The sequence below is a fragment of the Wallemia ichthyophaga genome, assembly GCF_000400465.1.
Source record: "Wallemia ichthyophaga EXF-994 unplaced genomic scaffold scaffold6, whole genome shotgun sequence".
Taxonomy (NCBI): Eukaryota; Fungi; Basidiomycota; class Wallemiomycetes; order Wallemiales; family Wallemiaceae; genus Wallemia; species Wallemia ichthyophaga.
The window spans coordinates 310,627-337,180 of record NW_008806279.1 but is presented as its reverse complement, the minus strand read 5'-3'; the positions used below and the strand labels follow the sequence as shown (position 1 = coordinate 337,180).

The 26,554-nt window shown below is 44.3% G+C and overlaps 14 protein-coding genes across 14 annotated transcripts; 5 read left to right on the top strand and 9 right to left on the bottom strand.

The window, feature by feature from the left end:
* Window positions 1–341: 341 nt before the first annotated feature.
* Window positions 342–3,420, bottom strand: J056_003994 (uncharacterized protein; the record flags this gene model as incomplete). The annotated part of the gene is made up of 6 exons (XM_009269203.1): window positions 342–360; window positions 410–530; window positions 578–632; window positions 681–997; window positions 1,199–1,416; window positions 1,460–3,420. 6 exons carry the CDS (start codon window positions 3,418–3,420, stop codon window positions 342–344), a joined length of 2,691 nt encoding a protein of 896 aa, XP_009267478.1.
* A 73-nt stretch (window positions 3,421–3,493) lies between these two features.
* On the bottom strand, window positions 3,494–6,255 carry J056_003993 (uncharacterized protein; the record flags this gene model as incomplete). Its single annotated transcript, XM_009269202.1, has 3 exons — window positions 3,494–4,412; window positions 4,459–4,592; window positions 4,639–6,255. The coding sequence occupies 3 exons, from the start codon at window positions 6,253–6,255 to the stop codon at window positions 3,494–3,496; spliced, it is 2,670 nt and encodes an 889-aa protein (XP_009267477.1).
* Window positions 6,256–6,577: 322 nt separating this feature from the next.
* On the top strand, window positions 6,578–7,276 carry J056_003992 (uncharacterized protein; the record flags this gene model as incomplete). Its single annotated transcript, XM_009269201.1, has 2 exons — window positions 6,578–6,665; window positions 6,714–7,276. The coding sequence occupies 2 exons, from the start codon at window positions 6,578–6,580 to the stop codon at window positions 7,274–7,276; spliced, it is 651 nt and encodes a 216-aa protein (XP_009267476.1).
* A 254-nt stretch (window positions 7,277–7,530) lies between these two features.
* On the bottom strand, window positions 7,531–8,275 carry J056_003991 (uncharacterized protein; the record flags this gene model as incomplete). The annotated part of the gene is made up of 3 exons (XM_009269200.1): window positions 7,531–8,077; window positions 8,123–8,167; window positions 8,214–8,275. 3 exons carry the CDS (start codon window positions 8,273–8,275, stop codon window positions 7,531–7,533), a joined length of 654 nt encoding a protein of 217 aa, XP_009267475.1.
* Window positions 8,276–8,446: 171 nt separating this feature from the next.
* On the top strand, window positions 8,447–9,137 carry J056_003990 (uncharacterized protein; the record flags this gene model as incomplete). Its single annotated transcript, XM_009269199.1, has 2 exons — window positions 8,447–8,800; window positions 8,844–9,137. The coding sequence occupies 2 exons, from the start codon at window positions 8,447–8,449 to the stop codon at window positions 9,135–9,137; spliced, it is 648 nt and encodes a 215-aa protein (XP_009267474.1).
* A 2,046-nt stretch (window positions 9,138–11,183) lies between these two features.
* J056_003989 (Condensin complex subunit 2) lies at window positions 11,184–13,811 on the bottom strand (the record flags this gene model as incomplete). The annotated part of the gene is made up of 5 exons (XM_009269198.1): window positions 11,184–12,625; window positions 12,670–12,937; window positions 12,988–13,073; window positions 13,121–13,325; window positions 13,374–13,811. The coding sequence occupies 5 exons, from the start codon at window positions 13,809–13,811 to the stop codon at window positions 11,184–11,186; spliced, it is 2,439 nt and encodes an 812-aa protein (XP_009267473.1).
* A 76-nt stretch (window positions 13,812–13,887) lies between these two features.
* On the top strand, window positions 13,888–15,700 carry J056_003988 (U4/U6 small nuclear ribonucleoprotein Prp4; the record flags this gene model as incomplete). The annotated part of the gene is made up of 8 exons (XM_009269197.1): window positions 13,888–13,896; window positions 13,942–13,966; window positions 14,010–14,191; window positions 14,238–14,333; window positions 14,378–14,457; window positions 14,503–14,596; window positions 14,640–15,238; window positions 15,286–15,700. 8 exons carry the CDS (start codon window positions 13,888–13,890, stop codon window positions 15,698–15,700), a joined length of 1,500 nt encoding a protein of 499 aa, XP_009267472.1.
* A 74-nt stretch (window positions 15,701–15,774) lies between these two features.
* J056_003987 (3-ketoacyl-CoA reductase) lies at window positions 15,775–17,014 on the bottom strand (the record flags this gene model as incomplete). Its single annotated transcript, XM_009269196.1, has 6 exons — window positions 15,775–16,213; window positions 16,262–16,514; window positions 16,561–16,683; window positions 16,732–16,768; window positions 16,817–16,935; window positions 16,981–17,014. The coding sequence occupies 6 exons, from the start codon at window positions 17,012–17,014 to the stop codon at window positions 15,775–15,777; spliced, it is 1,005 nt and encodes a 334-aa protein (XP_009267471.1).
* A 43-nt stretch (window positions 17,015–17,057) lies between these two features.
* On the top strand, window positions 17,058–17,611 carry J056_003986 (Ubiquitin-like protein 5; the record flags this gene model as incomplete). The annotated part of the gene is made up of 8 exons (XM_009269195.1): window positions 17,058–17,072; window positions 17,125–17,231; window positions 17,279–17,303; window positions 17,348–17,365; window positions 17,413–17,430; window positions 17,477–17,484; window positions 17,530–17,537; window positions 17,589–17,611. 8 exons carry the CDS (start codon window positions 17,058–17,060, stop codon window positions 17,609–17,611), a joined length of 222 nt encoding a protein of 73 aa, XP_009267470.1.
* Window positions 17,612–17,702: 91 nt separating this feature from the next.
* Window positions 17,703–20,902, bottom strand: J056_003985 (uncharacterized protein; the record flags this gene model as incomplete). The annotated part of the gene is made up of 4 exons (XM_009269194.1): window positions 17,703–18,852; window positions 18,898–19,670; window positions 19,718–19,829; window positions 19,878–20,902. The coding sequence occupies 4 exons, from the start codon at window positions 20,900–20,902 to the stop codon at window positions 17,703–17,705; spliced, it is 3,060 nt and encodes a 1,019-aa protein (XP_009267469.1).
* A 36-nt stretch (window positions 20,903–20,938) lies between these two features.
* On the bottom strand, window positions 20,939–22,444 carry J056_003984 (Ornithine decarboxylase; the record flags this gene model as incomplete). The annotated part of the gene is made up of 1 exon (XM_009269193.1): window positions 20,939–22,444. One exon carries the CDS (start codon window positions 22,442–22,444, stop codon window positions 20,939–20,941), a length of 1,506 nt encoding a protein of 501 aa, XP_009267468.1.
* Window positions 22,445–23,265: 821 nt separating this feature from the next.
* Window positions 23,266–24,224, top strand: J056_003983 (uncharacterized protein; the record flags this gene model as incomplete). The annotated part of the gene is made up of 7 exons (XM_009269192.1): window positions 23,266–23,338; window positions 23,380–23,493; window positions 23,547–23,624; window positions 23,671–23,773; window positions 23,815–23,872; window positions 23,917–24,012; window positions 24,063–24,224. The coding sequence occupies 7 exons, from the start codon at window positions 23,266–23,268 to the stop codon at window positions 24,222–24,224; spliced, it is 684 nt and encodes a 227-aa protein (XP_009267467.1).
* Window positions 24,225–24,490: 266 nt separating this feature from the next.
* Window positions 24,491–25,054, bottom strand: J056_003982 (40S ribosomal protein S24-B; the record flags this gene model as incomplete). Its single annotated transcript, XM_009269191.1, has 3 exons — window positions 24,491–24,730; window positions 24,785–24,949; window positions 25,028–25,054. The coding sequence occupies 3 exons, from the start codon at window positions 25,052–25,054 to the stop codon at window positions 24,491–24,493; spliced, it is 432 nt and encodes a 143-aa protein (XP_009267466.1).
* A 211-nt stretch (window positions 25,055–25,265) lies between these two features.
* Window positions 25,266–26,496, bottom strand: J056_003981 (Phosphoserine aminotransferase; the record flags this gene model as incomplete). Its single annotated transcript, XM_009269190.1, has 2 exons — window positions 25,266–25,356; window positions 25,409–26,496. 2 exons carry the CDS (start codon window positions 26,494–26,496, stop codon window positions 25,266–25,268), a joined length of 1,179 nt encoding a protein of 392 aa, XP_009267465.1.
* Between the last annotated feature and the right edge of the window lie 58 nt (window positions 26,497–26,554).

Sequence of the window (26,554 nt, the reverse complement as noted above, 5' to 3'; positions counted from 1 at the left end):
AGAATATATGTTGGCGTCGGCGTTTAAATTTAGCTTAATCCATTTACTTGGATTACCTGGACACAAATTCATATTTACATATTCGTTATCTCGCCCGCTCGCTTACTAGCGGTGATGAAATTGATTTTCTTATCATCCGCATAGAAGCAACAGCGTAACTTGTTAGCGATGCTTTAAATATCGACTCCCAGGAACTATAACTGAGTATATTCAAGGCAGATCTTGGCAGTCGCTGTTAAATTTCTATGTATAGAAGCCAGAAGCGGTGAATAACTAAGTATAATCAATGTATTCGAGTAGTTTATGTAATTACGTGAAGAATCATGTCAAAGAGTCGTTAATTACTTCTTGTAGACGTATCTATCGGCAGCGGTTAGCGGGATGGTGATACAGTGCGGCTTCAACTCACCCTTGTCCTGTAGCTAAAGCCAAGAAGGTAACTGAAGCAGCAGAGATGACTCTGCGATCCCAGCGTTCGTTCCAGTTCTTGAAACCCAAGTAGCCAGTAGCAGATAACAATGACGCGTTGACTGAGGTCAAGTAAGCTTCAATTGTAATCGCATAAGCCCATACACACTCAATGAAAGAGCAATCTGTTGATTCTTACGATCACCAGCCAAGTTTTTGACTTTCTATTACCGCTCGTCAGATCACGCAAATCCTCTGAATGCAACACCCACTTGTAAGCACGTAAGACCTGCCTCCTCAGCTTTCTCAACCTTCTTCTCAGTCTTTGGCTTTGGCTTACTGTGCGAATGGTGCTTCTCGCGGTGTGTCTTCTTTTCCTCGTCTTGCAGTCTATTTTGGGCAGCTTGAGCAGCTTGAGCACCCTCAGTGGATGGATGGTCCATGTATTCGTGCTCGACAACGTTTACTTTGGTGTCCATGTCTGGGAGTCCTGCCCTCTCGTTGTTCTGTCCCTCAAGGAATTCGTTGCTTGGTTTAACCTGCTCAGATTCTGGTGGTGCGTTGAATGCAGCTGCGTTAGCGTATGACACTATAATTTAATCAGTCTATTTTTTATTTATTTCCCGCTTTCCCCACTTTATGATGATGGTTCTACCAGAACTGAGGAGCACTCTATACGTCATTTTTCGCCACTGAAACATTTATATGCCAAATTTCAATGCATGCTATGTAAATCATCTTATAGGTACGCCTATGTCCCCAGCTCCCCAATTGCCGACAGCTTTCATACGATCGACACCTCCCTTCGATATCAACTCTGCATCCTCACCACCTAGCAGATCAGCGAGCATCTCCCAAGGGTCTCTCCCACCACCCCATCTAAGCACCTCTTCGCGTAATCTGTGTCCAGCATCTCGGCTCAGTGGGTCAGGTGATAGCACATCCTTGTAGATCTTCGATGCTAATGCTCGGTCAAATAGATATGAATAATACGTTGCACCGTATCCGCTGTGCATTGTCAGTTTGTTCCAATAACTTGAAATCTACTCACAAAAGATGTCCGAACTGAACTTGCCATGCAGTGTCCTTGATTGGTGGTATGACTCCATGCTGCGACTGAACTTCGTACCACATATCAGTTGACCAGCCTAGCTTTCCGTTTAATGGCGCTTGCTGTGAGTGATAAGCCTGATCAATCAACGCCATTAGTAGCTGTCCGTGAGTCTCGAGAGCAGGCAATGCATTCAATTGTGCTAAATGCGCTTCAACGAGCTTCGGTGGCAAACTTTTCCCAGTCTTCCAATGTTTACCAACGACTGATTGAATTTTTGGGTTTGCTAGTATATGCTCCATCAATATCGATGGCATTTCAACAAAGTCCGTCGCACATCTCGTACCAGAGCAATTTTGATACTCTGTCCTCCCAATCATCGAGTGAATTGCATGTCCCATTTCATGGAAAATCGTTTCAACCTCCTGCCAACTAAGAAGAGTTGGTTGATTGGCAGATGGTTTGTCGAATGTACACGCTAAAACGACAATCGGTAACTGAAATCTACCGTCTTCGTTTTGAATTACTGATCCTGACTCTCTCCTGTCCTCTTCACCAGGTACGTAGTCGTCATCGTCCACTCTCCTTGAGCACTGCACTGTATAGTGAGCCGCTGTGCCTTGCTTTGGATATCTAGCAAATAAGTCGGCATAAATTGTTCCCACAATCGCATTGCTAGACGTATCATATACATCCAACCTTCTTACGCTCGGATCCCAGACCTCGCCTGCTTCAACCTGACGAGGAACGAACTTTATACCATACAACTGTTCCAATACTGAGCTTAATCCAGCCATAACATTACCAAGTGATAAATATGGTGATAGTGGTTCTAGAGATGAGCTTTCCCCGATACTGCTTGCACGCATTTGCATGAAAAATTCTCTATCTGATGCCTTCATTGGCGGTATTGAAGGCACACCAAGACTTTCTTTAGCGGAGATTAACAGCTTGTTGACGTCACCACCAGCAAAAGGTTTGTTCACGTTGACAAGCGATTCCAGGAAAACCAGGACTTGGTTAGGATCATCAACCATCTTATCGGAGAGTGCGACGTGCGAGTAAGTTGGGTAATTGATAAGTTTAGCAGTCTCAGCGCGTGATTCGAGCAACTTTTCCAATGTATCAACTTCCTCTTCAGATGCTGCATTCGAAGCAACATGTATTTTGACTCTTGCTTCTGGTGATGGTGCGAATCTGTACAAAACTTGAGCTTCCCAGCCATGAGCGTCTAATATTCTATTGCCCTTATTGTCTGATGGTGCCAAGTGTCTCAAAAATTCTGCTGGTATACCCATTAGATCTGCCGGCGACAAAGTCACCCTCCGAACGTCACTATCTTGACCCTGATTCATCAGGAACTTCCTTCCAAGTAGCAAAGACTCTGATGAGAGTTCTACGAATCTTCTTCTTGAGGCGTCTGACAAGTGTATGCCAGATTTCTCAAAGTCTCGAAGGAACAAGAGTGCAACTTGATTAGCAGAGTAATCTAAATGAATAGCAGGATTCTGCACAGTTTCTCTAAGGGCCTGGTATAATCCTACATGAGTATTAAGCTCATTCATGTACTCGCAGAGCCTATCGTACGTGTTATCGGCCGCTTCAATCCATTTTACATCAGGATGAACGTTCCTCACGAGCTCAGCCAAATCGATCACCCTACATAATCCATCAGATAAGCGGTCGAGGTTCTTGACGACCTTGCGCATCTCTGAGACGCCATTTGAGGGTGCGTTGACGATTCTATCGACCAATGCGCTAGAGTAGATAATTGTGCGATCGCTTATTGGCTTAAATGATTCTGGTGAGGTAAGTTGAGGGAATTTGAAGAGCCCGCCACTCGTCGTAGCCTTTAATGGCTGTGGATTGCTTGGATGATCGAATGCCTCAACAAGACCACTAGAGTAACTTCGTGCGTTTCTCCACGTCGTTCCAACTGCCTGCCTCGATATTCGCAACATGACGGTAATCAATAGAGTCTTGCAATACTAACAATAAAATAACAATAAACATAAATATTTATACAAGTTCATTTCATCCTACATTTTGTACATCTCTCCTCCACTGATCAATCGAATTGATCTTCTTTGTTTGCTTCTCTTGAATGTTTTGCGCATGTGGTGGTGCTTGAAGATCTGGTGCAGACAATTGGGGTATTGAAGGTGCCTGCATCTGTGCCATCATCATTGGATCCATACCCATGCCTGGGTATACCCCATATGGTGGCGCAAACCCTCCCATTGGGGGCATCTGCATTGGCATTGACATTGTAGACATTCCTGCCATAGGCATCTGTGGATACCCTCCCATAGCAGCTGGGTTCCAGCTCATTGTTGATCCTGGGTAGCCAAAACTCATGTTGGATTGTCTCGATGCCGCCGGATACATGCTGTTGCGCTGTTGGAATGCAGCTGCGGCTGGTCTTGATCCAAGAGCAACATCGTCATCATCTTCTAGTCTTGATTGTCCGTGTGAGTTCATTTGTGGATGCTTTAGACCTAGCGGTACATCATCTTCGTCTTCCTCTTTCTGTACTTCTCTTTCAGAGTCACCAGGAAGCTCTACTTGAATCTTTGGCATGAGTACTTGCTCGCTTGGTGTCCTTGACGGTCTGATGAATGTGGATAATGGTCTTTCATCCTCGCTCTCGTCATTTTCTACTTTTATATTAGCCCGTAAATCTGATTCTTGGGATCTAGATCTAATAATATTGGATATTGGCATGGTATCCTCTTCATCGCTATTCTCAGGGCCAATCGATTGAGATGATTGCAGCAATTCAACTGGAGGTAACGAGCCATCTGGAGCCCTGCTTGATGCTGGAACGATAGACTTTCGAGGCGCGTGCCTCCATTGTTCATTTCTCTTTGGTCTTAAAAATTGCTTTGGTTCATGGTCTATAGATGGGCGTCCTGATGGTAAGTGCGTAGATCCTGAATCTGATCCGTTAAACCTGAGATAAAATTAGAGTTTGCCAATTGCATCTACGCTTATCTTACCATTTGCTTACACCAAGTACAGTTTCATTTTGCATAGACGGTGTCACTGCTTGAGGAGGAGCCACTTCTCCCGTGTCGAGACTTTCAGAGGTAGCATCAGCGTTCTCTTTGTCATTAACGCTGACTGAAGGAGTCTAAAATGTGTCAGGAGCAGGTCTCACAAGGTAAGACAACACCCACCTGCGGTAAGCTCTGTTTGGAAGGACTGCCTTTCAAACTCATCAAATTCTTTTTGTTGCTCTTCTTCAATAATCTATTTTGCTCTTTCTCTACAGCCAATCTTTGCTTTCTCTCAGTATCAGCTTTTTCAGCAGCTGCGAGTGTTTCAGCTTTAGCTTGATCGCGTTGCCACAACTCATCAACTCCGAAAACTGATTGCATGCGGGTGATGACTGGTGCAGAACTTTCCCTGCCATCCGCAGTCGACCCTTGCGGACGTTCATCACCTCTGAAAAATCTCCTTTTGTCTTTCTGAGCTTGCTTACGTGAATCGATATCGTCCATTAAGCTTGATCCAAATATAGTTCCAGGCTGCATCTCCGATGTATCCATTTCACGAATTTTTCGAGCTCTAACCATTGCCATATCATATTCATCTTCGAGTTCTTCATCATAAAGTTGAGCTTGTTCACCTTCAGATTGAGCCGTTGGTAGACCAGCACTAGATCCAACGTGAGGACCTTGTGCATGTGAGTTAGCAGCAGAAGGTGCAAAGACACTGGCTCTTGAGTTGCGATTTGTGAAAGAAACGCCGTGTTCAGATTTACTATTTAAAGGAACAGCAACAGAAGCTCTATTCATAGCTAAAGCTGTGTGTCTCTTTTGTTCTCTAGCCCTTTTCAAAGCCTGGGGTAAGGGTACTTTGAGCTCGGTTGATATGTGATGGAAATCTATATCGTCTCTATGGACGTTAATATCGTCAAGTGAGCCTTGGAGTGGGGCAGGCATGATAAGGGTCTTTGGGCGAAGTAAGGTGTTTCTTGAAACTGTCTTTACATTGTCTTCTTTGGGTAATGAGGGTCGCAAATGAGGAGGTATATCACTACGATAACTATCAGCAGACTTTCTGTGTTCAGTGGTGGTTGAATTGATAATTTCTGGATCAGCTTTAGACGTGAACTCGAAGGGTGGCAGAGTGAAATCTGATTTTGCGTCTCTGTAAAATCCTAAGGACGATTGAGCTCTTTCCCTGCCCTCTTTATCACTAGAATCAGCCTGAGGTTCTCTTGCTATATCAACAGCCGAAGAGTCTCTAAAGAGATTTAGATTCGCAAGGGAACTGTCATCACGAGCTCGTTCTGAGTGTGAAGTGTGATAAGCAACAGCAGCGATATCAGAGACGTTTGCAGCATCAGATAAAGTTCGATTTTTAGAGGCGCGTGCCTCACCAGGCTGAGGTCTTAGAGGTGGTGGTGGTGGTAAATCAGAGGAAGAGCTTTTGACAAGGAACTGATCCAAGCCCCAGCTATCGAGATCCACGTCATCGAATTTATTATTTTCATCAAGCTCGCGCTGTTGATGAATTGGGTATGGCGTATTGAAACCAGCACGATAGGCTTCAACCGACTTAGCGATATCAGATTTAATAGGATTGATTGAATTGACAGGATCATCAACTGCGCTGGATTTATCTGAATGATCTGGGTGATCGGTGGAATCGCCGTGAAAGGTAGCGTATTTGTTGTGACCATCTTTTGCAGTGAGAGGTGCAGGCGCAAACAGGGCAGAATCTTTAGCCTTGTTTGTACCGTCATATTCTAGTAACGCAGCTGCCAGCGCTAGTCTGTTGAAAGACATGAATGTTGATAACCAAGTGACTTGGGTGGTTGATTACACACGCTCACCGGTAATGGCCACCAAAACAAAAAGATATAAAGGTCCTTTAGATTTAAAGCGATGGCATTGGTATGGGATGTTCACGTAAGTTGTTTATTTGCTTTATCAGGGCTATCAAGGCTATCAAGGCTATTGCTGGATGCAAATTGATACCCCTGAGTATGAACATGTATCAGGGCAGTTATTAACAACATTTCAGGTGGTTCGTGGCTCTCATTTTCCCTCCTTTTGGCGCACTCGTTAGATTTGGTATGCTTATAACCTCGTGACTTGGGGTATTTATATGACGATATTAACATTGCCTTCAATCGCAGGCGTTGGTAAAGATTTCTTCATCTGCTTGATACTCACTTTACTTGGATGGATTCCAGGTGCGTTAGGCGTTGTTGATGCTTATCTACATGTCTCATACGCTCCAGGCCAAATTTATAACTTCTTCATACAAAACATAAGGGATAATACAATGAAAGAGCGCACTCCTAATTTCGCAATCAAATATAAGTTAGTGAACATCGATAAACATAAGAAAAATCAACAGAGGAACTCTTGGAGACAGCGATATCAATCAGGTATCAATTCTGCTGGTATTTTCGATTCACGCACTTCCTTGTCTTCTGAAAATAGTGCAAAACATTTCGATTTACCTTTCAACACCGGTTCTGGCCCTGTCGATAGCCATAACTCAAGCTTTGTTAACGATTTCCATTCTACAAATATTGCGCATACTAGTAAATTTGGCTCTCTGTTCAAGAATCCCTTTGGTAGACGTAGAAAAGATCCAAATTTAAACAAGAATCGTTGGGAGCGGTCCCGAGTATCACATGAACATCCACAAATTATTGATCCCGATGACGACCCTGAGGGTCATGATGGATCCGATGGTCCTGAGGAGCCCGTTGGAATGTATTATAGCGCAGAACACTCTAAAGATAATCAACCAAAGGATAATGGAAACTTGGCCACCGATTTAAGACACGAGTAAGTTCGCAATTCACTCACCATCATATACTCACAAGTGCTAGATTTTAAGCGTTAGTTTCACGCCCAATTGTATTATTAGAATATTGTTACACCATTTTATGCATTAAATGTATGTATCTGAAGTTTAGTGAATTAAGTAAAATAACGTAGGGTCGTAAGAATTGGTTAAGTGAGTGAATGATAAGATATCCTTAAAAAGAATGAATTGATGTTAAGTTCCTTCTGTCATTATTGAATTAAATGTCAACTAGGCGTCTAGACGTAGCTAATATCCCGATGCTTCGATGACGACCTTCCAAAACAAATTCCGAGCAGAGAGAGTATTGTACCGATAATTAAGCATCCGGCAGCGGCAACACTCAACCACTCAGCGTTGTCAAGAGATGTATTTACTGATATTCCAGTTTCTTCAAGTTTATCTTGCAATTCGTTCTCAAACACCTTGAACAGTGCGACGTTGAGCGCTAAAGCTACGCAACCAACTACAGCAGTGATTCCCTCAAAAATTGTGAGGAAGAGTGCCGTTATTCTTCCTCCACGGATAGCCAGGCATCCAAACAAGCTAACCAGGAGAGACAATAGACCAGTAACAGGGTTGAGAATGAGTGCGTACGTTATATGCTCCAAAGCTTCGTTGTTAATTGATATGTTGACGCCTGTTATCCGGTTGACTGGCTCCTCCAATCTGTAACCAAGACTTTCTTCTGAGCAGACATCATCGAAACACCACCCAAGAAACCCGTATCTTATGGTGCCGCCGTTTGTGCGGTAGTTTCCTGCCGAAACCGTTGGAACGTCGACGCTGTGACTGTCAGAATATTTGCAACCAAAGCCAAAGACGACTCACCTGAAGAAACGCACTTGGTTCCACACAGGTGAAGACACTGTTATGCTATGAAATATTAGAACTGCAACATGAAAAAATAGACTCGACCTACAAAACGTAGAGGACCAACGCGGCAAAGGCGAGGAATACTGCTGGAATTGCTGCACGACCCATCTCTATGATTGTAACGGAATTTTTTAACTTGTGCGTCAGACCGTGGCCGTCTTAGAACAAGAGAACTTGTTTGGTCCATACAGCTGGTTATGGCTATTTCTTCATAATTTTTTACGCTGTAAATATTGGCTATCAATCTCACACATGTCTCTAAACTTAAATTAAACCGATATGGCTGATTTCAGCACAACGACAATCAGTGATGCTTTATACAAGCTCTGCCCTGCCGCAGACACTGGGGGATATCTTCCAGACCTCAAGCTCTTTGCTGGATCTCACTGTCTCTCAGGACCCGTTTTTCCCGTTCAATTTGAGTATAAGTGGTCGAATCCAGCTCCAATGGCCGAGCACTTCGTAGACGCCTGTCCTCCTGGCTCCGTGTTACTACTGTGTCCACCCAGTGATGCTACCAACGCCTGTTTTGGTGGTCTACTTGCTAGCTCAGCCAAAACCAAGTCCATTGCGGGTGTAGTGGCAAATGGCCGTGTCCGAGACCTAGAAGAGCTGGAAAGCAGTGGAATGTCTGTAAGTATCATTCTCTCGTCTCTCCTTCTCTGACAAGTCAAAGATATTTGCCAAAGGTACTAGTGTTTGCGGGCAGTCCCCATTCTTAGTGCCTGTAAAAGCAGGCGAACCAGTTCAAATCGAACATGAAAATGGTCACACTATGTCTGTCAAACCAGGCGACCAACTCTTCGCTGATAGGAATGGGGTTATCATAGTTGACTCAGCACGTCTCAATGAAATCGTAGAAGTAGGTGTTAAGTCTGAAGAGACTGATGAACTATGCAGAAAGGCGCTACTCGAAGGTGCAGGCGTAAAGGAAACATTCGCAAAGTATCGAGGAAAGCCAAAGCTTTAGATAGTCTCGCTAAATGATCAACTAATTTTTGATGGCATGTGTTGTAATTATAAATATGATGACATGAGAACGCTTATGCTTTGGATTGATTTACTGCTTCCCATTGTCTCTCGCCTTCGACCGCCTTATCACCAACGTCATCCAGAGGGCGGGGACAAGCGGATTTAATGGATCTTAACAGCAACGTGGTGTATAGAGTGGTTGTAGGTATGCTTCAGTATTTAATCCTCCAAGTAAATTGGTGCATGGCGATGAGGTGGGATCTCCGGCCGAGAAAAGCATGCTCAATGACGAGTTCACCATAACACCGCCAGGCTGCATAATTGACAATTTTGTAACATTCTGTAACAAATAACTGTGAGAAATCTGCGGGTATATTTGTCATGATTAGCTTAGTTATGTGCTCTACAATTGTCCAGCTAGATGTGACATGCTGCAAAGAGTATGATCTAAAACTCAAAAATATGGGTTCCTACCACCCTAACTTCCACAATTCCAACTCAGCCTTAATCAAATTCACAACCCCACAATGTGACGTCTTGAAATGTACCTAGTGAAGCCAAAAACCCGATTTCAGAGTTGGGCTGACCCCAACTTTCTATGTCTAAATCTCTTCTTCCAACTGCCAAGTGAGACGAAACAGCAATAGTATTCCCCAGGTGTCAGGTTTGATAGCTGTGAACGACATGTTTCGTAAAACGGGTTTCGCGTTTATAGAGTCGTATAATTATAAAATTAAGTGCTTGCGGCCTATGAATTCGAATTTTGCTAACATTGTTTAAGCGTGTGAGATCCTTCGCCAATATCCAGTAGCGTGCTCTAGAGCGATTTTGGGTCGTTGCTTCCGATCAGCGTGCAGGGTGCAATTTGGAACGCCAGGGATACAAATCTGGCAAAATCACATTTGTTCTGGCCACAGCTATCAACCAAGTTCTTTTATTTGGAGACCACCACAAGTTGTAAATCAACCATTTGAGATGAGATCGGTGACAGGAGTAAATTTAAAGTCGGTGGATATTGGGCAAATGAAGGAATTAAAGGTAAATTAGAGTCCTGAAAGGCATGTTAATTTAAAGGCGGACTTTAAATCTGTTGATTGCTAGTAAATGCTCCTGCACCTGTGTCATTCAGCGTTTTACAGGGCGACCATAGCCCTAAATCATTGAGCAGTACTATTTATCACAAGTTTTTTCGCTTCTTTGACTCTGACGCATTATTCGTTCTCTGCTGTTCGCAGTTCATGCCGACCTATTTCACGGCAGATGGCCAAATCTCGTACATAGAGCCGAATCTATTGAATTTTGAGTGTTTTTAGTCTCCATTAGCTAGCGATGTTTGTATCCATCGATGAAGCGCGTATAGTCCTCCATATCTATCCTATAGCATGCTCCAGAGCGATGTCGGATTGCAACTTCCGAACAGCCTACAGGGCGCTATTGAAGGCACAGGGATATAAATCTGGCGATATCATGTAGAGCTCGTGCAGGGCTATCTTTCAAGCTTTTTTATTTAGAGATCATCAAAACTCGTGAATCCAGCCATGGAGATAGGAAAGGTGATAGTCGAGAAATGCAACTCGATAGATATTGAGCGGAGTGCTGCTATAGGGATATGCTTAAAATCCCGGAGCTGCTAAGAACTAATATTCTGCTCATTTGTTCCAATTGTCAGTATTCATTATCTCTACGTTCGTCTGACTTGGCATTTGCAGAGTGATTTGAGCAAACGTAGTTCCATCAAATACCTCATACTGCGTTAAGCGTCATTAACACTCAAAGAGCTATAAAAATAACCTGTTATCCCGTGAACACCTCTTGTAGTTATCAGACTGGATAAAAGAGTCCCAACATTGTGCAGTAATGGGGTTTACAAGAAAGATGGCTGCCATAATCAATTAATTCGATCAAATGCACTGGATATCTGTATCAACTTCCCTAGAGTATCGGTGTTGCTCGCAATTCATGATTAGTGGACTTCACCGCGCAGAGGCCATTGCTTCTCATATTTACTTAAAATACATAAATTGCGATTTACAAATCATAGCGACTATTTAGCCATAATATAGTTGGCCAGCTTGTTGACCATAACCTTATCCAAGCCAACAACCGATCCACTCTCTTGTTGCTCTGGCTCGAGGGCGTGCTTAGCAAATGTCTCCAAGTTAAGGTTGTGTTCATTGCAAAGATGCAACAGGCAAATAAAGCAGAAGCTCGTAGACAAGTCATCCAGCTTCTCAGCGGGATAGCTAGCTTTAAGACCATCGATGACACTCGAGAACCGTTTGCCAACATCCTTGTTTTCGTTATCTGTTGTTCCGGGTGGTAGATTCTCCCGATCATCGTCATCTTCTGGGGCTTCCAAGCTATTCCAGATATTGTCCTTCAATGCTCTGACATCCACACGCTTTGCGCGCTTGGAATAGTTTACGAACTCAGGCCTGACTCTGTTCAATTGTTGGAGATGTGTCTCAGCCAGTGCGTCATCTTCATTCAAGTGCGAGCTCTGATTGCCAGGATCAATCTCACCACTGACAAGATCTTCACCCATATCCAGGTCGTCTTCTTGGAAGAATTGCGAATCAAGAGGTGCAGCTGGTGGTTGTTCACCGTCGAACTCCATACCATCAGGAGCACCAGCCCAAAATGCAGCATCAGCACCAGCGTCGTCGCCATTACCCTTACCTGCTGGGACCATTTTGCCTGATTTCATCCGGAGTGATACCTTAGGTTTGAGGAATAATCTTAACAGTTGCTTTGAATTGAAATGTATATCGTCTGGTAAAAGGTTATCTCCATCGCGGTTCTTTTTGGGCATAAATATGGATGCTGATCCTGCTCCCTTAGTTGTTGGTGGTGCAAACAGTGTTTTGCTGTTCGAGGTGGTGGGCTCATCAAAATCTATCATGGGGATGGTCTTGTCCTCTTTGCTTTTTTCTTTCTTTGGTGCAGAGGCGGCGTCTCGGTTTACCGACCGACGCACGCCCCAGTGTTCAGGACCAGCCCAACCTTTTGTCAAATTCTTATCAAAGTAGTCAAACATGCCTTCAGAATTAATGGGTACTGACGACATAACCATATTACCTCCGGCAGACGGATTGAAAGGATCATTTAAAGTCGGGAGTTGTTGTTGCTGATTGCCACCTTCAGCGACCGAGTCTGGAATATTCCAACCATCGTCATCAACGCCTCCTGCATTGGCCGCGACATTTGGATTAACTGCCCAGGCGTCATCGTCAATCTCAACCGGCTCTTCATTTGCTGCCGACTCAAAGAAGTCATCCATAGGCGCGTCAGCCATATCTGCACCACCACCATTGAAGTCATCTTCGGCGTCTTCAGCTGCCGCTCTATCTTCCAGCGGAGTTACTGGTCGCTCAAATGGATTTTCTGTTACATCGTCTTCTGTTGGGTTGAGGGAAAATTTGAAAGTTGACAAAGATGGACAAATTTCTTTTTCATCTAGCTCTTGAATAGATGGTAAGAATTTCGCTGTAATCATTATTAGTATGTACTATGAATATGCAGTAACTCACACTGCAATTCTGCTATGTCTATGCGGGGATCCTGCTCATTTTCGTTGTACTCGTCTTCATCTTCGACCATAGCTACGTCGGAGGAATCGAAAATAACACGGCCTACGCCATCGACACCTAAGTGATTCATAAGCAATCCACCTGCACCACCTTCATCGAAATCAGCCGAAGTCTTCTTGAAAAGTGGATCAATTGCAAGTTCAAGTTCGAACTCCTTGGCCTTGAGGGAGTTGAAATCATTGACAAGCGTCGAGCCAGTTCGTGGTGCCTTTGTGAAATATATCAGAGTGTGAATAGTTTCATCTGAAGCTGACTTACTCTTCTTTTCTTGCTGACTTTCTCTGTCACCTCCTCAGCGTCACTATCATCTCTATCTTCAGAGGCTTCTTCGCGGTCATTAGTACCTGATGTAATAGTTAGAGCGTGATTAAACTGAGTATAAGAGACATACCGCCTGCAGAAAGACCGTTGATGAGCTTGCCAGCTTCAGTTGCGACACTATCAACTCTCGAAGTCCAAATCTTAACACAACCGTCCAAGGTGCAACTAGCTTTCTGGAAATTGATTGAATTTTGGCTGTCGTCATTTCTCAGCAGAGACATGTCTGCAAAATAATCAATCAGAGCGAAATTCCAAGTATTTGCCGCGTTAATTTTCTATCGCATGTCAGGATGACTGTAAGAACGCCTCAATTAAACACGCACGTTGTCCGTGGCCATTTTCATCCATTCTTCAAAGTTGGTCGTCATAACATCCATACTTAGAGCGGGTGCATTACCAGCAGGCTGAGGGGCGATAGTAGTAGCAAGCTTGTGCCTAGCTACGCGTGATCCGACGTTTGCGCCCTTGGATTTGTGAGATGGAGAGTGCTTATTGCTGTCGTCATCCAAGTAGTGTGATTTCCGTCTTCTACGCTTCTCAGCCGCGTCGTCATCGCCATCAGCACTAATAGACTGCCTCCTATTAGTTGCGGCAGCAGCTAGAAGGGATTTGCGCGGTCTAATGAGTGACTGCCTACGCGAACCATTGGAAGTACTTTTATCGGGAGAACCTGAATCGTTTAAAGGGGCTGTTAAATCCTGCCTCTTGTTTCTCTTCGTAGGCCTTGGAGGCGTCATCGTGCTATCTGTATCTGAACTCATGAGATGGAAGTCAAATTGAAACGCGTATCGAGATGCGCCTCAGTTCAATTCAATCAACTGGTGGAAATATAAAAAGATGGACAGCGTGAGTTTTCTTATTTGGGTTTGATTATTTTCTGACTTTAATCAGCAAATGAAGGATTTCGACGATCTCGGTATGTGTGTGTATCATACACCCTGCACAGCTAACCTTATAAGTCTATGACGACAAGTACGAAATGGGCACTGGCCAGGAACTCGCCAGGGCAGAGGCTCAGGCTTCCGAGGACATGTTCGAGAGAAGGAAAGTGCTTAGGACTCTCGCAGTACCAACAGACGATACCAAAGTTAGAGAGAGGCTGCGAGCAATGGCACTGCCAATGACTCTGTTCGGTGAACGTGTACGTTCTCGTTTATCCCTCTATGCAATGGCTCAAAAAACCGCAGAACGAAGACAGAAGGAATCGTCTCAAGTCGATTATTGCAGATATGCAGCAAGAGGCTGGCGAAAGCTCTAAAGTAGAAAGCGAGAGTGAATCGGAGGTGCGCATACCAATACCAGTCTAAACCTCTAACGAGAATGCCAGGATGAAGAGGAGTTCTATACCGTCGGTCCACAGGATCTGCTAAACGCCAGGAAATGGATCGCAGAGTACTCAATACCTCGGTTAGTTTAATCTTCTCGTACGTATTACTGTGCTGATAATATCAGTACAAAAAACAAGTTAGAGATAGAGCGCCAAGACTGGAAAACACCACTAAAATCAATCATCGACGCGAGAAAGCGCACGTTCGAATACATAAAGGTGCGTGCATCAATAAACTAGTATGAGACTCACAAAACGTCAGTCATTCAGCGTACTGGGATCGCAGGTTGGCGACAGCCGACCGATATCCCAGGTCAAGTTCTCACCTAACAACCAGCTGTTAGCTACCGGTAGCTGGTCTGGCAGCCTGAAGCTGTGGGACATACCCAACTGCAACCACCAGATGACTTTCAGAGGCCATGAAGGCCTAGTAGGTGGCGTTGCCTGGCATCCTGAATCCACGCTTAGTCAGAGCAAAGCAAGCGTCAACTTAGCGTCAGGTTCTCAGGATAACACAGTCGCCCTGTGGTCTTTGGACAAGGATACACCGTTGGCGACTCTCAAGGGACATACCCACCAAGTGCGAAGAGTTGCGTTCCATCCTTCAGGTAGATACGTAGGCAGTGCATCATTCGACGAGACATGGAGATTGTGGGATGTTGAAACACAAACTGAGCTGCTGTTGCAAGAGGGACATTCGAAGGAGGTCTACGCACTCGCTTTCCAAGACGACGGTGCGCTGGTGGGATCTGCAGGTATGGACGCTATTGGACGAACCTGGGATATGCGCACTGGAAGGACTGCCATGGTGTTAGATGGACATGCAGACAAGATTCTCGCAATGGACTTCTCGCCGAATGGGTTAGTGAAGGGCTATATTCAATGAATTCAACTGACTTATTGTGCAGCTACCAATGTGCAACTGGGTCTGGCGATGGTAATATCATGATATGGGATCTTCGAGCGTTAAAATCTATAACGTCGATGCCTGCACACAATATCTCTGTTGGAGATGTCAAGTTCTATAGACAACCTGAACCTATTCTCAGATCTAGAGGCGACACTCAAGATGTGAAGATGGACGAAAGCACTGACACTGACGAAATGACACCTATTGTGAAAGAACCTTACTCCAACGGCTTGTTCTTAGCTAGCGCTGGATTTGACGGTTACACCAAGCTTTGGAGTGCAGACGACTGGATATGCCAGAAGGCAATCCGCGAAAACTCTAAGATAATGTCAGTTGATATATCAACCAACGGAAAGCACATAGCGACGGGCGAATGGTCACGCTCGTTCAAGTTATTTGGAACTGATTTGTAAATAGACGCATTAAATCATGTAAATTATTGCCTTGACAAGAATGTGAATATGTTTGTTGCATGTTGCTTTACTGCTTACTGCTTCTTAGCCTCGCGTTCCTTCTTACGTAGAGCTCTGATGCGGATATCCTTTTGCATCTTGTGGTTGTACCACAGTTCGAGCTTCTTAAAGCCACTCAAGCAGAGGAAGGCGTCGACAATTGCATGCGACCAGTAAGGCGTAGAAGCGTATGGTCTTGAAATTGAACCGCCAGAGAGGCCAATTCTTCTAAGAACGGAGCGTACGTATGTAGCAGGTAAAGGAATTAACTTAGATGGTCTGCGAATCTTGGACATGGACGAAACGACAAAGTAGGTGTTAACCAATTCAACAGTCACACCCTTTGATTTGACTTCCTCGCCAAGGGCTTGAGACCAGCTGACCAAAAACGATTTTGAGCCTGTGTAGGTGGCAAGTAATGGTGTTGGTACTGTGCCTGCGAATGAGCCGATGTTAAGAACAAGTCCGTTCTTGCTGTATTTGCAGTTTTAGATGGCGCAATGCATCAAAAATTTCACTCACCGCTCAACCAGTTTTGGTAGAACAGCTTGAGTGACACGGAGTGTTGCATTTATGTTGATCTCAATTATACTTTTGACTTCATCGAGTGGAGTTTCCTCGAATGGAACAGGCATTTCATGCGATTTACCGACATTGTTAACGAGCACACCAATGTTAAGACTTTCAATGGACCTATCGAATGCCTCATAAGACTTATCGTCGCCAGCTGAAAAGTCGATTGATTGAGTCTTGGTCTGAATGTTGTATTTGGACTCTGACGGAGCTTTGTGAGCAATTCAATGAGACAAAGATTGACGCACCCAAATCAGCAGCAACAGCGCCCAATTTCTCAGCAGATCTTGATGCTAAAACAATATTGAAACCAGCTTTGGCAAGTTGAAACGCGAATTCTCTTCCGATGCCGTCCGTGGCGCCAGTGACGACTTTAATGAGACGATAAGAGATGATTACAGCGAATAAGGCTCACTCACCCGCCCAACTGCCTTTACCTGCGCCGAACTTCTTTAACTGGAGATGGACGTCAGAATCGAGAAATGGATAGATGGCAGCGCATACACTGATTCCCTTCCTAAGTGTGACGTCGTAGAGCACGCTGAGCAGTCTGAGCAGCGTGACTCCAGCGACTGTCGCTCCAAGCATTGCCAGTGCAAGTGTTAGCGGTGGGGTATCTGACGCTGGGAATTATGTCAGCAGCACACGCCGAACAGCAATTCACCCACGAAAGCCAAATTTTGTTAAATAATCGCAAATCATCATCGTTGCTCTTAAAGAGATTCACTTGCACCCAAACTCCCAAATGGGCTTAATCGAAGTGGGCTGCTAGACTGCAATTCTTATTCACGGCTTATATGCTCCCGCTCAAGGTTATTGCTAACGATAGACTCGGCACAAAGGTCCGCGTTAAGTGCGATTCGCACGATACCGTTGGTGACCTCAAGAAGATGATTGCTGCACAATCCGGCACCAAGCCGTACGTTTGAACATGGCGGACATATGATTTGTATTGACTATTCCCAGCGAGAAAATCAGACTGAAGAAATGGGTGAGTTGTCTTGGATGTGTTTCTTCTCCTCTGACCAACCCAAGTACTCGGAATTCAAGGATGTACGTACTCGCTTTACACCACCATGAAAGACTCTCACACATTGCAGCACATCACACTCTATGACGTGAGTTAGATATTCACATTTACCTAATATACTCATCATTTTGCAGTATGAAATGTACGTGAATTTCTATTTGACTCAAACTGCTCTAACAGTTTGTAGAAATGATGGTAAGTTACTATTGGTGGGGTATCCCGCGATATGAGCTGACAAGTGTTTAGGTATGTCGCTCGAGATGTACTAGATGTGATTCCTAGTGTGATATGTGGGTTTAGTGCAACTAATCCTCAAACATTCTCTCTGTAATGATGCTTAATTTGATTGATATTAGACATTTAACACTTACCGAATTCAAGCACTCCTGTGTCTGTATTGCCAATAACACCGAACGTGCCCTGCAGCTGTGTTCCCAATACTTCAAGTTCATTTATAAGCGAACGCATGCAAAGAGCGTAGGCAAAAACTAGAAGATGTGACGCAGTTGAGTTTATTTCCAAGTCTTGCGTTGAGGAAGTAGAAGCTTGAGCAGCCATTGCTGCTGTCGCCGATGCTGTTGAGCTTGCTGCCTGAATTTTATCCATCAGTGCTTGTCTTGATTTGTTAGCAGGTGGGAGATACGGTGCCAGTGGCGACTTGGAGTAGAGTGCACTAGCAATCACGCTAAAGAAGAGCAGGACGTTTCCAACCATTTCTCTCCTCTCTTCTCTGAATTTGTCCATGAAGCGTCGTGCGTACAAGTTCTGCGGCTGCGTTACCATTCCCAGAATATGCATTACCTCAAGTATTCTTTGACATGAGCCAAGTAAGTCTGCATACTTCTTTACTGGGAATGGTCCTTTTATTCTGGGTTCATTCTTGGTCTGTGCTAGCAAGTTACGCAATTTGATCAAGTGTATTTGTATGTGCAATTCCATGGACATGAACTCCTTGGATATCTGCTCCTCTCTCTTTTCTCCCATCATTGTTTTTTGTGGACTAAGCAAGTTTGTTGTTTCCGAAGCACGCTCAGCTTCCGATGCCAGATCGAACGAATCGACAGACTGTGGACTGAGACAGAAAGGCACTGGCGAGACTGACTGCGCTAATGTGTGTCTGTTATAAAGATATCCTAAATCTAGAATCAAATCACCTAGTCCAGTTCTTAACTCTTTGCGAGCTTCAACTGGCCACCAAAGTCTTGAAACTATCATACTGAATGTAATTCCCAATGTAACAGCCGCTGAGCGCTTTGCGGCTATTGTTATAGGATTCATATCTTGCTCGCGCAAATTAAATGCGTACAATGCTACGAGGTTGTACGATTGAAGAATGAAACGGCCAGTCGAAGAATATCTGCTCGATCCAACAACTATATAAAAACATGGAAGCGAGAAAAACAAGCCGACAATAGGAAATCCTATAGCACCGACTAGTGAATGACCCAGTGCGATGAATGAAATGACTGCGACAGCAGCACCAACAAGCGTACCGAGAATACGCTGGAAGCTGATATATTGTGAGTAGTGTTAATCACACCTTGGTATGTCTCACCACATGAAATTTGTCTGTCCGACTGTGGGAGAGAGAGATGCAAAGCAACTAATCAACGCCCATTCCAGCCTTAGGTTCATAGCAAACTTTCGTAAGTTGGAATGGAAGGAGGGCATCGAGAGTATAGCCAAAGCACCACCCGTTTTAATAGCAAACTTAACATCCCTTCTTCTGCTAAATCTGAGTACTTTCCATAGCATCTGATTGAGTCGATCTGGGAAACCAATACTCTCCTCCTCAACAACCTTACTGCTTCTCCAGTATTTAGATTGATCGTCTACCTTAAATTCACTGGGATCAATGGGAATTAATTTGGATAGAGTTTTTCTCATTCTTCTGCGCAACATTGGTGGACGCTGTAGCTTAGTGCTGAAATAAGAGCTGCTCTCGTCAAAGACACTTTCGTCATCTTGATAATTCTCATCAAGAATATTGGAGTTTCTCAATGAGATTTTAAAGACGAACATTAAATCATGCTCGCTTATCTCATCTATCAATAATAGAAGGTGGTATAGCTCTGTTGCTAGCTCTCTTAGATTGAATAAATAGAACTGAGTTATCAGCGATGGCTCCTGTATTGACTTGACATCTATTCTAATGTCTGGCTGCGAAGACTCGAGCACTATACCGGAAGAAATATCAAACTTTCTTATTGCACGTTGCATTCTTTCACTAGCTATCAACATAGAGCGGCGCGTTTCAGTAAGCACGTCAGGGTTTGAATCACGTTTGAACACCAACTTTGCTTCTTTCAGCACGTTCACAGTTGTCTCCTTGAAAGTGAGTTAGCCATAATCCAGAGTTTAATATTATACCCCACCGTAAGTTCTTGCATGGGTTTTCTTGCTATGTCAATGCTTGTCTGGAATGCTTTTGAGAAGCTTTCATCCTGAAGCATCATCTCATCACGCATATTAAGACAGCTTCTCAATCTGTAAATAATGTCAGCTAACCAGCCTGCCTAAGTATACCCCACAAACCCTGTCAAATGCTGAGCTAAACGTTCGATAGCTTCCACTGCGTGTTTGTATGTTTGACGTATCTGACTCTTGTTAACGCGCTGATCTTTCAACCATCTTTCACGAAGGGCGTGTGGGAGCTCAGCTTTCAAAGTGACAAAAGCTTCGTCGTGCGCTTTGACAGCTTTATCGAAAGCATCTTTATCGAGTGGCTTTTCGCCGTCTTGAGTGAAATTGGAGAACAGTGTATCTAATAGCATTGCAAAACTATCCATGCTGTCACTGAGATCTCTTCGCAGTGCACTTGTTGAGCTTTTCGGCCAGATTAAGAGGCAGACGGTGGATGAGATGATAATACCAATCATCGCCATACCCAGATACTGGATTAGCCTGGCTATACCGCCATTGTTTACCACAACTGAGTAGAAAACAATGCAAGACATGGTCGCTGCTGAGTTGAACGTCTGATTGGCCATTTTGAGTCTAGCGAAAGCGGCGATAGCTGAGCCAATACCGATCCAAACAAAAGCGACGATGAATTCATCGATATCTGTAGACCAGTACTCATTTTCCGGATCAAAATCCACGAAAGTCAACGTGAAAGTAGCGGCTAAAGATAAAACTGTGACGAATGCTAAAGCAGTCAAAGCAAAGAGAATAGCTTGTAGCATAGAGCCGCGACTACGCGCAGGATTAAACCAGACGGTAGCAGATGCCAGATTATGGGCATTCACTGCCACTTTGGAATATTTAGATTGGTCATTAAAGTCTAAGGCACTTATTAGACGATTTAATGTTGGATTAAAGGTGAATAAAGTTGCAATAGTGTAAGCGATTGCACATTTGATGACGTCTTTCTTTTGATCAGATGAAATCCAATCACTCCCACTACCATCATTCTCCTTGCTATCATCACTCTTCTTCACGCCGCGCCATTCATCAACAGCGACTCTTGGATCTTTGGGGCCTTGGACTGTGAATGTCCTAGTCAGAATATTCTTACGCTGACGGTTGTTTCGAGGCGCATCTGTGTGCGACCTCTTCATAGTTAGTAATTAAGAATATTTATCATGAAATTTGATTTATGGATACATTATTAAGCCTTGTAAATCAGGCGCTGTTTGCTGTAAAATCCTCCGAACTTCTTGAGCCTCCATCGAATCTGCACCAGACGTGTAGTGAACGTCAGCTCTGCTAAAGCCATTAAATGTTGATGCAGCGCAGATCGTGTATGCTCCCATCTCATCCCACCTCAACCAATCACCAACTTGTAACCCTTTCGCCAGCTTGTGAGACTTCATTACGCAGTCTAAGCTATCACACGTTGGTCCCCAGATTGAGCAAGATATTTCCTCACTGTCAACCTTTCTTTCGTTGAGCTGAACATCTTCAAGCACTAACTGTGATTGTACTGTCAATGGTCTTGCTTTAGGCTCAGCGTGATCGAACATGACGCAATTAAAGGCTCCATAGACACCGTCGTTCTGGTAGTACATGACTTTAGGTGACTGATCATCCATATCTTCATCAATATCATCAGCCGATCCTCTCTTTGCAATTATGTTCGTAGCCAATGAGAAGGCATCATGGACGTAGAATCTACCGGGTTCAGCGATCACACGAACTCCAGTTTCTGCTGGAAAATATTCGTCCACAGCTGGACCCAATGATCTTGCGAGTAATTCAAAGTTGTCATGACCAAATCCCCCACCTACGTCAAGAAGGTTGAACTTGTAACCAAGAGATTCACCAACTTCAAATGTCTTCTTTGAGCGTTGAATAGCATCTACATATGATTGAGGATCATAACAACCCGATCCAACGTGGAAGCTGACACCGATGACATTCAAACTCAAATCCTTCGCTGTCTTCAACAAGTGTGGGACTGCATCGAGTGGAGCGCCGAACTTGATACCGAATCTACAAACACTCTTTGAGTCATCTGTAAGAATTCTGATGACTAGTTGAGCACTGGGATATAATTTGGCTATCTTGTGGAGTTCATCGGTATTATCGAATGTCATCATTTTGACTTGGTTTCGACGTGCGAACTTGACCATTGAAGCAGCTTTGCATGGGTTTGCGAATATAATGTTATTGGAAGGATCTTCAGTTGCAGGGCAACTGGTGGGTAAGCTTAGGATGGTGTTAATTTCAGCTTGAGAAGCGCAATCGAAACCTAAGCCCAAAGCGGCTAACAGTCTAATGACATAAGGATCAGGATTGCACTTTACGGCAAAGAAAGGCTCGATTCGAGGTAGTTCATTCTTCCACCTAATGTGCTGCTTGTAGACGGAAGAAATATCTGCAACGAAGAAAGGATTTTCTTCAGCGAAATCTTTGTGGCTTTCAAGTAATTTGATTTGCTTAGCGAGTTGAGATTCAGTTGAGCCGTGATAGAGATTTGGGAGGGATTCATAGACGCATTTCTGCCTATCTAATGGGGCAGGACTGGCGGAGTGTGATGGTGGGGGAGTAGGAAGATTATGACGGATAACGTGGTTCTTTGGGGAGTTGTTTGAGTTGTTTGAGGCTGTAGGAGATAATTGAGGATGGCCTGTGGCTGGTGTGGATTCATAAAATTGCATTGTGTCGCTCTTTGACTGTGGTGAGGTAGCCGTTGAACGCGAGAAGTGCCTGATTGGCCTCTCGCTTATAGTGGCCGTCAGTCGAGTTCAAAATCCCCGCTTCGATTCGCGAGGATCTAAGAATATAAAGTTTAGGTGCTGACGCTTGAACAAGGTTTCTAGCGGCAGCAAGTGGAAAAGTCGAAACGATAAACTGCTTGAGCTTGTGCAGGTCTACGCAAGTCAAGGAGGTTTAAAAGATACCCAGCCAGTGAACTGTGGGACACATTAGATGGGTGTCTGCGCCCACCACAATAAACTCACTGTGAGGCCTAAAGCGTGTGGCGAGGGAGATCGAATTCCGACGAAGTGGAGTTAGTTAAGGCTTGTTGCTTGAGTTGACTCTGCGTGATTTGAGAGCCAATGAAGTACTTGGGATTTCTACTGCTGTCTCTTTAAGTGCTACTCTTTCTCCTGGCTGGGATTGAGTTATTCGCAAATCCAAAGAGATGGCTGTTGGTCTGGAAGAAACAAAATTTCGCCAATTGCTCCAACGACTCGCAAAAATCATACATAACCGAGCTTATTTGGTTTTTTTTTGTAGCTTGTTCTTATTTCTTTTTGTTATCTTGCGTGTATCGTTTATTTCTTTACATCCGATTCGTTACATTTCCCTCGAAAATTTGTGCTCGGAAGCTGTGAGCAGTGACGTTGTACAGTGTGATTCTAAGCGTGTGGTTTGGTGTACACACGTAGCACTCGCTCATGCTACAGTCATATCCCCTTCAAAACGATTAGAACCACCAACAAGCTGCGGAAACAGTTGTTCAAGTACACTCAACATGGCACAGAAATTTCACTCTACAGCTCGCAAGATTGTCGCAATTGGACGCAATTACTCTGAACACGCCAAAGGTCCGTTATTCCGGCCCAAATTATGGTCTGACGTGCAGCAGAGCTTCAAAACGCAATTCCAAAGGAACCTTTCTTCTTCTTAAAGCCAACAAGCTCCTTTGTACGCACCCGGGGCAACATTGAGATTCCACAAGGCGTCGTTGCGCATCACGAAGGTGAGCTCAGCTTCTTATCAGCGTCTTGAGTCCGGTGTCTGATCTTTGGTTAGTTGAGCTTGGTGTCGTCATTGGCGAGACTGGAAGGGACATTTCGCACAACGACGCCCTATCGCATATTGCTGGTTACTGTTCGTCTCCCGTATCTTTCTTGATATCTTCCTCACACAGATACAGCGCTAGCTATCGATATGACGGCTAGAAACATTCAAGACGAAATCAAGAAGAAGGGTTTGCCTTGGTCTACCTTGAAAGGCTTTGATAGCTTCACTCCGATTGGGTATGTCACTTGCACCTCTCAAGAACGACTAACAGTAGCAGTGATTTCATCCCTAGGGAGAAAGTATTCGATCCACATCAATTGGGCTTGTGGTTAAAGGTACGCTTGTTAATCCACTCTGGCAAATAACTCATATCGTATAGGCAGATGATGCCATCAGACAAATGGGACGCACTTCTGATATGATATTCCGTATTCCAAGACTTATCCAGCACGTTTCATCCATCATGCGTTTGGAGGTATGAATCGCGTGCTTAGTCAGTGTCAATCACTTACCCACTCACCAAAGGAAGGTGATGTTTTGCTCACCGGTACGCCTTCTGGCGTTGGACCGCTGATACCAGGTCAAACAGTCAGTGCGGGTGTCACGCAAGGGAAGGAGGAGCTCGACAGACTTGAGCTGAAAGTAGTGCAGCGCCAAGGTGGATATGTCTACGAAGCAGACAAGTGAGGGTGCTAGATCAAGTAAAAAGTAATAAGCAATAAGCCAAAGACTATTGTAATATAACGCTCAGTCACTGAAATACTTTTCACTCAACGGATAACTCGCGCGCGTGCACTTGTCAAAGAAAATTTGCAATAACGCTAAAGTCAGTCGGAAATCCATCGAAAGTCAGTCACTATCAAGTAGCAAGATGTTTTAGGACCCATATATCATATACGTTGAGAAAATGCATACATCTGACTGAACTTTTAACTAGCAGGATTAGAACCAGTTTACTTCTTCTTGTCAGAGGTAGCTGCCTTGTTCTTGGCGGTACCGCGAACCTTCTTGCTCTTGTTCTTTCTCTCCTTTCTGAGCTTTCTAGATGGCTTTTGTACCTTCTCAGCGAGACCGAATCTTACCAATCTGTACTTAGGCTCGAACGACTTAGCAGCGGCAGGAGAGTCGTAGACTAAACCGAAACCGGTTGATTTACCACCACCAAAGTGAGTACGGAAACCAAAGACGGTGACCTGCAGTTTTGTAAGACTAAAGCTGGTCAAACCAACGATAAAGTATAGACATACGGAATCGAGCTCAGCCTTGTACATCTTTGCAAGGTTCTCGCGGAGCTCAGCCTTTGAGACGTTTGGACGTGTTGGGTGGAGAACGTCCAAGACGAATTGACGTCTTTGCAGCAATGGGTTTGCGGTGAATTTGCGAGTTCTCAATGTAATGGCACCGGTTGGATCCTATACGTCGTGTTAGCCCTGGTATTATCGCCTCCCGCTGTCTTTTTACCATTTTGCTGCTAGTAGCTCGAACGCAACGTTGAAATTTGCGAGTGCTTCTCTCATCAACACAAATTTTATTTTTATTGCCAATTATTTTGTTTTTATTGTATTTTCATGTAAATTGGGTGGCTAGTTATATTATAGCAATCTCTTTTGATGCTTTATAGCTCTAACTTCTTTCCTTGTGTTGCACTGGTGAAATGGCGTGCAGGCGCTATCACCGAAATATAGACACTCAATATTCATTCATTTGCATACATCTATCAATTACAATCTACTTGAACGACTTCATCATCTCTATAAGCTTATCTGCGTCTTCTTCCGTTATGCCGTTGTACAACGATGCTCTGATTCCTCCAACGGATCTGCGGGGGATTAGCTTACTACGGCTTCTCCCAGTAGTACACCAATACCTACCTGTGTCCTTTGAGGTTCTTCAATCCCAACTTGTCAGCTTCATTAAGGTATCTCTTCTCCGTCTCCTCATCTGGAAGAGTAAACACAACGTTCATTCGACTCCTGCTTTCTGGTGATACCTTTGGTTTGTACAACCCGTTGGAGTTGTCAATCACTTGATAGAGTTTACTACTCTTTCTGTCACTGCGCTTTGAGTATTCATCAACGCCTCCGTGGTTCAAAATATGCTCAAATGTGAGTCCTGAAACGTAGATTGCGAACATAGGTGGTGTATTGTACATACTCTCATTGTCCGCGTGACGTTTGTAGTCACACAGGTGTGGGACTTGAGGGATACCGCCGAGATTGAAAGCTGCGTCTGTGTCTACGAGGAGATCCTTGCGGACAATCACCAGTGTAAGACCAGCGATACCCGCATTCTTCTGTGCACCACCGTAAACAACAGCATGCTTGCTCACGTCAATCTTGCGAGAGAGTATGTTTGACGAAACATCCGCAACGAGATTTGTGTTTGGTGGGAGTGAATCATATGGGAAGCTCTTATCAAACTCTACTCCGTTGACCGTTTCATTATCGCAGTAATAGACAAAGGCTGGGTTCTCTGAGTACTTCCATTCGTTAGCTGGTGGGATATTGGAGAATGATTTGCCGTCTTGGCTGTGATTGCGTGCGTCCAAAGCGACATTGACGGAGACATCGGTACCTTGAGTCAATCTCTTAGCTTCGCCTGCCGCTTTATTAGACCAGCTGCCTGTGACGATGTAATCTAACGTAGTCTTAGCGTTCGATTCAGGGTTCTGCAGTTTCCAGGCAGCGAGCAAATTGAGTACAACGGTGGAGAAGGCACCCATACCGCCACCCTGCATAAGAAGAACCTCATGCGTATCTGGGACATCCATTAGGGTCTTGAAATCGCTCACAGTCTTCTCGCTAACTGCTTTGAATTCCTTTGAGCGGTGAGAAATCTCAGCAACGCCCATACCGAGGCCATTGTAGTTGAGAAGACCTTGAGCAGCTTTCTCAAGCACTACGGTTGGCAGCGTCGATGGACCTGCTGCGAAATTTACGACGTCGTTACGATTTGGCATTTTAGTGATGGTTTAGATAAAACGCCCAACAGCTAAAGAATAAAGAACTCCTATAGAG